This window comes from Polyodon spathula, chromosome 25 (genome assembly GCF_017654505.1).
Source record: "Polyodon spathula isolate WHYD16114869_AA chromosome 25, ASM1765450v1, whole genome shotgun sequence".
Lineage (NCBI taxonomy): Eukaryota > Metazoa > Chordata > Actinopteri > Acipenseriformes > Polyodontidae > Polyodon > Polyodon spathula.
In genome coordinates this window covers 8,319,905-8,332,434 of record NC_054558.1, presented here as the reverse complement: position 1 = coordinate 8,332,434, position 12,530 = coordinate 8,319,905, and the positions used below count along the sequence as shown (strand labels likewise).

Sequence of the window (12,530 nt, the reverse complement as noted above, 5' to 3'; positions counted from 1 at the left end):
AATTATCTGGAGTTTTATCTCTGAAAAATAAAAATAGGAGTTTTTGAAAGACCGGAGTAAACACTGGAGTAAAATACAGCCTTTTATGTTTTGTAGCCAGTTTGGAAATGAGCCGAGAGAGAAGTAAAATGCAATTCATTCAGTTATTTACCTGCTCTTGTTAATGCTGCCGGGGTCATACGCTGGATTCTGGTTTTGCTTGGGGGGGACGCAATACTATACGATTAACAACACGTCCAATTTCTTTGTTCTAAGGATTTGCGTTACATCAGCTTGTGATCTCGCAGCGTGAAGGTAAGCAACGAGGGAGCTCAGGAGAGAAGAAGAAATTGAAAATGAAAAGTGAGTAATGGCTTTCTGAGGGAGCTATTATTACCAGGAGTTTTAAATATTATCATAAACTATTAGAAAGCATCAGAGTTCATTAGAGAGGTGTCTCAGGAGACAGCGTCTTTTTACCAGCCTCTCCCCTCTCCCTTCTGCAACACAGCTGTGCAATCTGCAGCTCTGAACCACTTATTGCTCCTTGGGTAAAGAACTCTCCCCAACATGGATAGATTTCCATGAATCCAGAAAACCACAGTATCCTGCTTAATCCTTCATACCTATATGGAAATGGGCCACTTCCACAAAGACATGTTAGTCGGTCCAGGCTTTACATAACAATTGCACCTGAGCTTAATTAAAACGCAAGCTTCTGACCTGGGCAGGCTTTCTAATTAAGCCCAGGTGTGCCTAATTAATCTGCAGAAAACTGGATATTGTTGGGATGTATAAGCAAAACAAATACTGACATGTACAGCAGCAGAGTCAGCAATATATTGTCTAATTAAAAAAAAAAAAAAAACATCAACATTTGTCCAATGGGCACAGATTATTTTGAGAAAACTAAACCGATTGTTTTTCTTTTCCTTATGGTGTACAGGATTTGAGACAAGATGGGTAAAGTGCAAGAACAAATGTGTCTGATTTGCTCTCAGTCAGCTCCACCGTGTTGGTTAGCGAGCTCTATAAAAAGCCACAGACTCTCATTAGTGGTGATCCGATTACAGTGCGTCCACATCCTAACGCGAGACGTGTCAGTAATTACAATATCAAGGTCTTTGATCTAAGTTCCCCTGCCGGCAGGGTTTCTGTTTGGCCAGAGTTCTATTGATACTAACAGGAATCATGTGACTTTGCAGAATAAAAGGGAATTCGTACCGTGCCAAATCACTTCTCAGGGCAAGCAGAGTGACCGTGTCTAAATGAGATGGAGCCGAGACATTTTATTGTTGAGCTTGAAGTCTACATCACTTGCAAAGAACTGAATGATCTTGTTTATGTATATGTATGTGTGTGTATGTGTGTGTGTGTGTGGGTCTCCATTGACACAGACAATAATGCTTGGTTCAAATACATATAATAGGGCAGCATGTTGTATAATCTTAGGGTATCAATTTAACCCCCAAACTATAACTGTTCACAGTTCATGAAAAGACAAATTGTTATTCACCATTTCAAAACACCCAAAACAAAGAAGGAAAGGGACCATCTGGACAGGAAGCTTCTGTATTTGAATCTACGTCGTGCTCTCAAAAAGAAAAAAGACGATACTTTTTTTGTTTTTTGTTGCCATGGGGAGCGGCGAAGGAGGTAGCGCAGGAAGCATTGAAACCTGTCAGCACCCCCTGTGATTCACAGAGGAAAATCAAACTCGCCGGGCCCCCGAGAACAACAGCTCTCTGCACTAGAAATACTACTCCACTGTGCTCAATGTGCCGAGCTCTGATAGGCCAACAGGCCAATGATGTACTTCTCTCTCTGACACAGGCATGGCTAACAGTCCTGGAGGGCAATTACCACACCGGGTCAACAGGTTTGACGTAACTAACTGCCTTAGGACCTGGAGGGAGGTTTCATTGGTTCAGATAAATTATAAAGAATACGACCTGTCAACCAAGCATCCCAGGGCACTAAAGGACAGCGAGTACCTGAGGTGAACACCGTACTCAACAGCAATTTCAGTGTCCTTCCCTGTTTCTCGATGTGAAGAGGTTTATGTAGTCCCTTGCCAGCCTCTCCAGCCTGCATGTTTACAGACTCAAAGCTAACATCACAACGTTGACTCTCTTGATCCGCCTCTTCATTCCTGATTGAACCCACCTCTTTATTTCAGGATTTTGTTCTCCCCGGATCGCACAAAACACTCTTTGGTCTCAACCACGATCACGCTATTTCGGCATGTTCCAGGCAAACTCCTGACTGTTCGCTGGTCAACTCTCCCCTCCTCTGCCTCCTCCCTCTGCTAATCCCTTGCTGCCGCACAGATACAAAGGGCACAGTGAAGACCGGGGCTGGGACACAAAGTGCAGGGTTTGTCAGTGCAGCTTGTTCTTCTCTTCCCCCTACCTCCTCCCTTTAAAACACATCGTGTTTGGCTTCGCTCCAGTATTCCAATTTCTGTGCAGCTAGCGATCTATATATGGAAAATGTACTTGCCTTGCCTAGTGTGTTACTATTCCACTTTTAAAGTACATTATAACAGAGTGAATGGGGAGTAATATATATATATATTGCACACAATAAGAGAACGTCTGAACCACAATGTAAAAGAGCTGGGGACGGAACAGAATCCCCATCTCTCAACACTGCCCATTACACTGGGCCCTAAGGAAATACACAGAAAGATAAATTAAAATAGTGTCAGTGTTTTATCCTGCAAAGTGATGCGAATGCCGTAGCTGGCTATACCCAACACTGGTTATGCTGCTCATAGTTAGCCAGTGGAGTGCTGATTTAATCTGAGTGATCTTTCCTCTACTCTGCACTGATCTGAAGGAGTCAAGCTTCATCATTGTCATTTTAGTTCTTAAAAGAGAGATTCCATTGCAAATCAGAATTATAGAATCACAAAAAGGGGGGTGTGGGGAGTCTTGTACGCAGTGAACTCAGAACATGCCTGTGGGCTCTGCTAAACAATACAGCCAGGGATCAAAACCAATAAAAACAACTACAGAGACGATGAGAGTTTGTATACAGCTCCTTCATCACATTCCACAGCTAGTTTCAGTATGAATCGCTAGGAATATTGACTACAGAAATACAAACCAGCATCTGCTTTTTAATCAGAGGTTACAAAGCCTGAAGGAAAGAAACGACAACAAAGCAAAAATATTACAAACAGAAAGAGGACGAAGCACATCTTGCGAGGTTTTGTCTTTTGACTCTGTGTGTGTTCAAACAATTTGAAACGTCCAACTGTATTTTTGGCTCAGCTCACCGCTACCACCGCGATGCTGACTTGGGAGCGGCGAAGACGAACACACGCTGTCCTCCGAAGTGTGTGCCGTCAGCTGACCGCTTCTTTTCACGCTGCAGGCCGGCGACCTCCAGGCTATAGGGTGCATACTGCACTCCACGTGGAGCACAATACTGGAGGGGCCACTCAGGAGCCCCTTAAATAATAATTGTAAAGTAATTTACTCTCTGGTGTGGGACGATTTGAGGTGCACTCCCTTTGTATCTACACTAGAAGAGAGAAACTGACATTCCATCGAGGAGTACACTAACATTAAGTGAAGAAACAAAAATTAAATCATATTAACTCCTGAATACTCTAATCCTTGTAATCATCATCATCATCATCATTATTATTATAATTGTCATCAATAACAACAATAGGCTGTACATGACAGACTAATTGATTATACTTCAAAAGGGCTGATTCACAATACACAATCTCAGAATCCGATCACAAAAGACCTGGCTGAAACGAACAGCCCTTGCCTTCGTCGTGCCAAGAAGCAGCAGTAATTCTCTCCTTGCCTTGAAAAGAAACCCCTGAAGGCAGGCTTAAGGGATTACAGAACTACATACAATACATATTTTAGCAGCTTCAATACAGCACAGAACTATGCAACATCTAGCCTGCTCAAGATACCTTACTGCTGTGTCTGAGCTTTGTGACTCAAGCCTGCTTCAAGGGGAGGATTACAAAACTGATTGGTCTCCATGTCTCAGTCAAGTTTGGAAGGGTTCATAGCAAGTTACCTGGGTGAGAGAGCTGGCCTCCGCCTCTATCATGTATTACAGCATGCGTTACACCCTGGGATAGAATGATGTTGCTGATATCCTTATAGCAGCTTTTTTAAAAAAAAGGATATATACGCAGATGTTAGAATTAATTAATTGTTCATATTTAGTTACTTGTTTTAAAAGCTCTTCCAGTGAAAGCAGGAGTTGTCCTGCAGCTTAACCCTAAAGCCCAGATTCTCTGTTGCCGCCTGGTCTTTGCAAACCCACATCATTCAGGCATCATCAACAATCCGAAGCAAACAGGTAAGAGGAGCAAGCAGCCAAACCTGGACCACCGCTGCTAATCAATGTTAAGTGACTGGCCAATGTATTCCCATTATAAAAGTTAGGTAATTACAGTATTTATTCCACATCTCGCTTTGATCTTTGAAGAAGAATCACTAAGTAAGTGTGTTTCCTTAGGCGTCGTATAAAAGGACCCCAGAACAGTTCTGAATGGACCACTCCAAACAGGCTAACTCTTTCAGCACCAAGTAGCATGAGGTTATGCCAGATTTGATAAACTGACTATGCTGCAACACGGATTAGTTCGCTGAAACATCAATTTGAAGGGTCTTGCCCACTTTGCAAAATGTCATCTGATCCACACGTTGCGCACTGCACCTCTACACTTAATGAGACGAATCCCAGATTCAAGACGCGCCACGATTCAGGGCATCAAACAGACACTGTAGATATTTCTGTTTATCTGTTTTCAGTACCCCTGGAGACCCGGCCCCTTGAAATCAATCACATCAGTGTGAAGGAAATGAAATAGAAACGGTTCATTATCTCCTGCAATCTGCTTTGCTTACACTGATAAAGGTTAGAGCATTCAAAAAAAAGATTTAGAAAAGTGAATGCCAGTCCCTGTAGGTTTAAAAAAAAAAAGTTTGTATTATTGCTCAGAGCAGTCCAGATCAGACGGGAGTTTAATGAGCGCTTCTGAACAAAGCTCCCCCTCCCTGGAGCACTGTGCTAATCTGGACGAGTGATGAGTGCAGAGCGCCTGTTTGGAAATCGCAGAAAGCAGACAGCTGGTTGGAGAAGCCCTGACCGGCTTCGCTCCCTGAGAGACAACCTGGAACTGAGACAGCTCCGGGGAGGAAGAGAAAGGGAAATCAGGAAGAAAAGGGGGAGGGGGGGGGATTAGCACAGAGCTAATCTGACAATCTGATTAGCAAACTGCAACTGTGATTAGTGGACTCTCCTAAAAAATACCCCCCCAACCATGGTATAAAGCCTGGGTTCGTTTTGCAATCTGGGAGGGTTAAACGGCGAGCCATCCAGGTCAACAGAAGGCCAATCGGATCAGTAGTGCTTGCTGTCATTTAGAGGACTGACAGCATTATAGAGAAGCCGTTTCTGACAGTAGTCATTCCTTACAGATGGTTTTATTTTATTGCAAAAAATGCATTCAGACAAGGTATGGATTTCTCTCACAAGACACACTCTTTGCTTTCTGCAGAGGGTGGAGAGCTAATCTAAATCTGCTAAGAAGTCTTAAGTGGAATGTTACTGTACATCTCACTGCAAGCTCATCAGATCACACAATAAAACATGTCTTACCATGTCCAAAACATCTGAACCAGCCCTGTGATTGTATATGATGTACAACGACACATGGATTGTGAAACTGTGTGCGGACTGTACGCTGGTATGGAACTGTAACTCGCTCCTGCCTTCCTCCTGGGACTCCCTTGTAAACGAGCTGATTGTAGCTCATATGGCTTTTCCAGCGAATGCAATTTTAATGACATTTTAAATAAATAAATAAAATAGACACTAGATTGATAAAGAAACTTTTCCTCTGATCCTGAAAAGTGAGAGGGGGGGGGCAGAGGGTGGGAGAAGGACAGAAGGAGAGTAAGGGAGAAACGGAGGGTGAAAGAGGTGAGAAGGAAATGTTTTAGTAATGTTTAGTTCTTATATATACACCAGTTAATTGTTGTATTGTTAGAAATTGTTTTGGCAATACTTGTATTTATATAGTCATACCAATAAAAGCACATTTGATTTGAATTGTATTGAATTGAATTGAGAGCGAAAGGGGGGTGGGGGGGGTGGGCTTCAGTCTTCCCTGTGCTTGTGATCCGGCTTTGGTCCCCAACAGCGAATTTAACTGTGTTTCTGTGGCTTCCACTTTACATCTGCTTATAAAGGGAATATACTCACAATCTCACTGGGGTATAAAACTTTATATTAGAATGATCCACCTTTCTCAAAAGGACTCCTGCAAGAGGATACTTGGCAGCCAGCTTGAAAGACACTGCCCTGTGAGAGGGCACTCTGACACAGAGACTCAGAGAGGCATGAAGGAGACGGCCAAGAGGCAGAGAGAAATATAAAAAAACCCATTTGGAAAAAACTTCCTTCATTTCATTGTATATTGAGACAAGCCTGAATACGAATGGCCCAGCCATAGGTATTAGTGATGTCAGACTGCCTGCTTGCAGAGATAGTCTGAGCAGATGCAAGCACCCAGATCATTACACAGTAAAACATTACTGGGGATACAGAAAAAAAACTAATTGTGTGTAATTAACACTGAAAGTAATTATGTATTCATGTACAGGGTTTGAGGTTTTGGTTATCCAACGATCCTGCCTTGAAAAGGAGTATTCTCTTTACCAGCAGCCCCAGCGGAGAGTCTTTTGAACCCCTGCCACGAGCATCAGCTGTTGCTAAGGACATCAGCCTTGAAGCTGGTTCGACTCCAGCCCCTGGCAAGCCTGATAGGGAACTGAAACCAGACTTCTTTCATTACAAATAGGGCTTCTGTTTTTCCATTTTTATTCATTTCATTTTCTCTGCTTATTTGTAGCTATTTTGAGTTATACGTAATTTTTTTTTTTTTCTTTGGTGGGTTTTAGCTTTTTACATAATGTATGAAAATATTGTTTTCATTTACTTTCGTTTTTTTTTTCTGTGACAACGTTTATAGTAACTCGACAGTACTTGCACACTTTTACAATTGTAGCTTACTTCTTTTGTAGTCTTCCACAACACAATCTTTATGGTCACGGGCATATTCTTCTGAGGTTTCTGCGTGTTTTCACATTTTGTCACAATTTGCAATTTTGTTTTAAAATACTTCCCATCGGACTGGAATAAATCTTTAAATCTCACGAGCAAGAACAACCCTCCGTTTCTTGTAATCTAATTTTCAATCTTGCAAGCATGTTACAATCCTCCAGTAGAAATGTAGGAATTTGCTGCCACTCAGTAGTTGGGTTGGGTTTAAGAATTCAGAACGAATCAATGCAAGATACAGGTTAGGAGGGAGGGACATTGTCCAAATGTACTGCACAAAGTTTTTTTGGAGGTTATTTTAATTTTCTTTTCACGGGGAAAGGGGTCAAGTCAACGGGAATTGAGTAACCATTTCCAGTGTGTTTCCGGTGTTTATTGGATATGACCAATTTCGTTTTCTTTATATCGGAGGTGTCTTATCGGTTAAAACCAAAAAAAAAATCAGAAGCCCGAATTATAAAGCAATGTTTTGCTTTGTGTTTGAGCTCATTAAGGTGAAGGGGCGCTGCACTGGGGAGCTGGAAACGGAGCGTGTTCAAGGTTATGAAGACGCCAGGCAGACACAATGCTGGTATGCCCCTCACCAGAGCACCTGCTCCTTCAAATTAAAGGTGTATTGTGCTGCAGTATTCGTTTAGTTAAAGAAATCCAGACAGGTTTGCTCTGGAAACATGCATGCATGCTCCTTTTAAAACAAGCCCAAACTGGTTTTATATATGAATCTATTTATCCTGGCCAGCTGTGTAGGAAAAACTGGAAAACATACTATGGTGCATTACACTGATAACCAGAAGTGAACTGAAACTGCAGCTCCAGATTACAGGACAGTAATTATTCTGCACAGTAAGTATAAAAACAGTATCAGGCAAAAATAAGTGCTGTGCTTCAAGAGCTACAACACAGCTTAATGGGGTCTGTTTTAATGATCAGTGGATCTAAACACGGTCACCTCCTCTATGCAGTAGAATGGTTAGTGTGAACTCCCAAAGGGCGATTCAGTGACTAAGCATTAGCAAGAACATGGCTTCATTAAGAGACTTCTTACAACATGAAAGACAAAGACTTCAGTTATACGATCCTCTAATGGTATAATACGTTTCTCTTTAGTGCATCTGGTTTCTGATTATCAAGTATTATTATTATTATTTATTGCTGCAAAGCAGATTGAATGGAGACTCGGACAGCACTTGTAATAGGGAGCAGTGCACCTTTAAGCTGTGGAGGATAAACGAATGGCTTGCCATAATAATCCTGGCAGCTCAGTGCCAGAGGGTCTCTCAGGACCCCCAGACCTCCAACCCTCGCATTCCACTGAGTTTCCACAGATCCCACTGAGAGAGGAATCAGCAGCACTCTCACAGGCTATACGAGACTGGCTCTGGTAATCCCCTTTCCTTGAGAACCCAAAGCCATTTGAAAGCAAAGCAACATCTAAAGCAAACGGTGGTGCTGCTGTGGACTTGGTGCAATGTACAGAGCAGCCAGTAAAAGGGCAGTCAATTAATACACTGCAGTCCAACAGCTTTGCAGCTGCAAAGTTTCAGTGTTGTTGATCTGCATGTCATTTACAGCTGCTGTGTTTCATTAGTGTTGTATATCCATCTTGTAAAGCAATCCAATTGTTACTGTATGCATTGATGCTTGCCATACAGCACTTTTGCGTTTGAGCATTTTTCTTTAATACAAACAAAAATCAATAAAAAACGAATTAAACCAAACTTGTAGTAGGAATTGCCTGTTGGCTGCAGTTTCTGGACATTCAGACAAACACCATTCACTTTAAAACTGATTTTTTTTTTTTCTTTTTAAATTTGCAACTAAATTGAAAGTCCTTTAAATGGACAATAACCCAGATTCAACGGTGTGGATCAGCTGAGTGAACTGCATAGATTGAACTGTACGATGCATGTATTCAACTCAATCAAAGCAGCCTGTGACACCATCTTTTTCAAATGCTTTTAATATATCTGTGACCTTTATGGGGTGGGATTCTAGTCTGATACAACTGACTTAGTAACTGTATCATTACCCCAAGGTTAAACCCTGTAGTAAACCACTGTTACAAAGAAAAAAAACAGGAGCACCTACTCCTAACATCTTCCCTCTCTCTCACCATCTACCCTCCTCTCTTCCTCTCCTCTCCTCTCCCCATGTTTGGGAAGGCAAGGCGTGGGGGGGGGGTCGAATGGGAGCTGAGCCAATCCAATTACAGCCAGCACAGCTCTTGGTTCTCAATGCACTAAATTCACATTTCAACAGTGACTCCTTCTTTCCATTCACATGGTGGGGGAGGGGAAATGGGGAAAGTGACTGGAAATAAAAAAAAATAAAAAATATAAAAAAAACACAGGATAAACCATTGCTAAAACTGCAATCTATGACCCTTACATGTGTGCAGTGCATCCAGTGTACACAGCAACACAGCACAGCTGTCTCTGTTCAAGCGGATACAGAAAAATGATCAAAGAATGCAAAACGTTGCTTCTAATGTCATTGCTGCAGAAAGCTTAACTGATCTCTTGCAAGGAACAACACATGCATCATGCATCTTTACAGATACAGCTTTAAAGATACATCCCCCACTCGTTCTTGACTGTTATTATTATTATTATTATTATTATTATTATTATTATTATTATATAGCTGCTGTATGGACCTGTAAACAACTAGGAAAAGGACAGCATGTGCACTGCTTGGTATTAGGTTGGTATGTAAATAAGTGCACATGGAACCAGTGAAACATTTGTGCAGGTGATTAGCAGGACAGAAAAAGAGTTCATCATCTTCTGGATGCTGACCACAAGCAGGTCAAACCCTTTTTTTTTTTTTTTAAATTGGCTCCCATCCAGAACCTCTGACGCTGCACCTCTCCCTTTCTCTGTCTGTCTCTCGCTCTCTCTGGCTCTGTCCCCGCCTCTCTTACTCTCTCTGGCTCTGCCCCTGCCTCTCTTTCTCCCTCTCTCTCTGGCTCTGTTTGACTGTTCTCACTTTTAAGCAGCTTTTCCCCTTGTGTCCCCTGCTTTAGGATTCACAGCCTGCAGCTGCCGTTTCTGGGTTTCTAGTCACTTTTCATAGTGCTATTAGTACAATTAACAGAAGCAATTCCCTTCCTCATTCCAGGGCTTCCTCTGGTGGGATCTCTCTCTCTCTCCGTGTCAGAGGAAGTGATTGAAGTCCGGAGGACTGGAGTCCCTGGAGGTGGGGAGGCAGGCAGCGTGTGACACATTCCTCACCCCCGCGTCATGTGCGAAACACCGCTCTGACAACTCCTGAGATTTACGGTTTACTGTACTGCATTTGAAATCACATTGGTAGAACAAGGGCCTGGTTTTATTATCGCGAGTCAAAACGACTTGAGTCTCCCACAGACAGGAAAGGCACAGAGTTACTCAGCTTTCATTCTGGAGCATAAAAAAAAAGAAAACTGAAAACATGGGGAGGAAATAAAAAGGTGCAAGATTTGCATTGGCGAACAATGTACATTGAGAGGTTATTTAACTGTTATATTATCAGTAATCGTGGTTAAATTGCTTACTGCTCATCACGCAACACTGTCTTTTAAAATGATCTTTTGAAAAATAAGCAAAATGTGGCACTGTATCAGCTGAACCAGTCAAACTCGCATTACCGGCTGTGGACCCTGTGTACACAGGGTTAATGTGTCCAATGTTAAAATCGCATGTGTATACAGTGCGACCACTTTCAGATTGAATCAATCAGAGGCATTTCTAATTTAACTTGTTGTTCCATGACTTCAAAAGAAAATTTGTCTCTGTGACAAAATGCATCCTGTTGCCTTTGCGTGAAATTCATCAAATCAATACCTGGTGGGTGGGAGAGTGGAGGAACGTGTGTCTGTCAAATATCTGCTTCTACTAAAGCTGGTCCTCTTTGGATTAGAGGTATTGTCTGGGAGGCTGGTTTGCACAGCAGGGAGGAGCCGGTTTGATCGGTACTACACTTTGAAGCCAGTTATCTCTGAACAACCCTGTGCTGTACACCCCGCACCACTCTGAACCCAACAATTAAACATGTTCTGTGGACTCAATAGATCCTGAAGATCTGCCCTGTAACCCAAACACTACCTCCTCCGAGTGAACGGGGCAGCACCCCACACATCTCAGCAGTGTTACCCCGAGAGACTGCATTGAAATATCAGATCTTATCCTCTGCTTGCAAAACATCAGCAGTGTATAAGGGTCAGATATTTAGTCTGTCTGCGACTGTGCACTGCGGTACAAATTCAAGGCAAAATAAAAGACTTCCTCTTGCTTGTAGCACACTTTGTTGTTCATTATAAAATGGTACACAGCAAGTTCACTTCAACAACACATAACAGCCAGTGTACGGAGGGTCCTCAATTTGAGATTGCAGTACAAAAATCAACACATCCAACATCCAAAAGGTGTAAAAGAGGTTAGGAGTAGATGTGTTCACCACGTAGACAGGCTCAGGGATACACCTGATCACTACATTAGGGTTCACACTTTGGAACCTAAACTCAGAGAAAGGTGGTCCCATTTTTTAGATTGCATTTCTGTTCCTAGTTTGCATTCAGCAAACCGATTCCCCAACCCTAACCACTGACCACTAATCCTAAAACTAAATCTGTGAGAACGTTTGTTTGGCGGGTATATTAAGGATGTAAGGTGAGTCAGCTTTCTTAAACAAACTTTGCCTTTAAGGAACCATGCAGACCAAACCCAGCTCCGCCCAGGAAGCCCTCAAAGCCTTACCTTCTTGAGCTTGCCGCTCTTGGTGCCCACGAAGGCCACACAGTATCCGCTGTACACGTACGTGGCCACCGCGGTCATGCGGTCCCGGGACTCCGTGAGCAGGGGGATTCCTTCCACCAGCTGGGAGCCCCCCAGTGGCTGGTTGATATCCAAGCCACAGAAATTGTCATCGATCGGCACTGGCTGCAATATAAAACAAAGGAACAGGGGGTCTGTGAAACGCTGTGCAGGGTGCAATACGATCACCTAAAAATGTGTGCTACATCACTGCTGCCCGGCATTTAGAAAGGGTACGCATCACTGGCTGTTTTTACTTTATCGTCCAGTTTATACAGCTACGGCCAAAAGCTTTACATTTTCCTATAGAATTGAGACATTTTGCTTCATAAAGTCGAATAAAACCTGCTGAATTATGTTATCTTACATAGTAGTTTTCACAAACTGACCAAAAAATTTGAAATCAAACATTAAATACTGTACTACGATTATGGCTTCTGGCAGACTATTCCGATATGATTTTTGTTGTTTATTTGATTACATGATGTTAAATAAAAGATCAATTATGTTCATATAGGTTTTTTTGTCATTTAATTATGTCACAATCCTACAATTCTAGATGATGCAAAACTTTTGGCCATAGCTGTACTTTAAAAATAGCAGTTGCATCTAAATATTGTTACATTGCACTTCACATGTACTAATGCA

General features: G+C 42.3%; 1 protein-coding gene across 1 annotated transcript in view; it reads right to left on the bottom strand.

Annotated features, from left to right (window-relative positions):
• Nucleotides 1–12,530, bottom strand: part of LOC121299702 (plexin-A2-like) — a 151,815-nt gene that overhangs the window by 115,188 nt on the left and 24,097 nt on the right. The window contains exon 3 of the mRNA XM_041227639.1: nt 11,826–12,008. Within this exon, the coding sequence (XP_041083573.1) occupies nt 11,826–12,008 (183 nt within the window). The remainder of the gene's footprint in view (nt 1–11,825; nt 12,009–12,530) is intronic.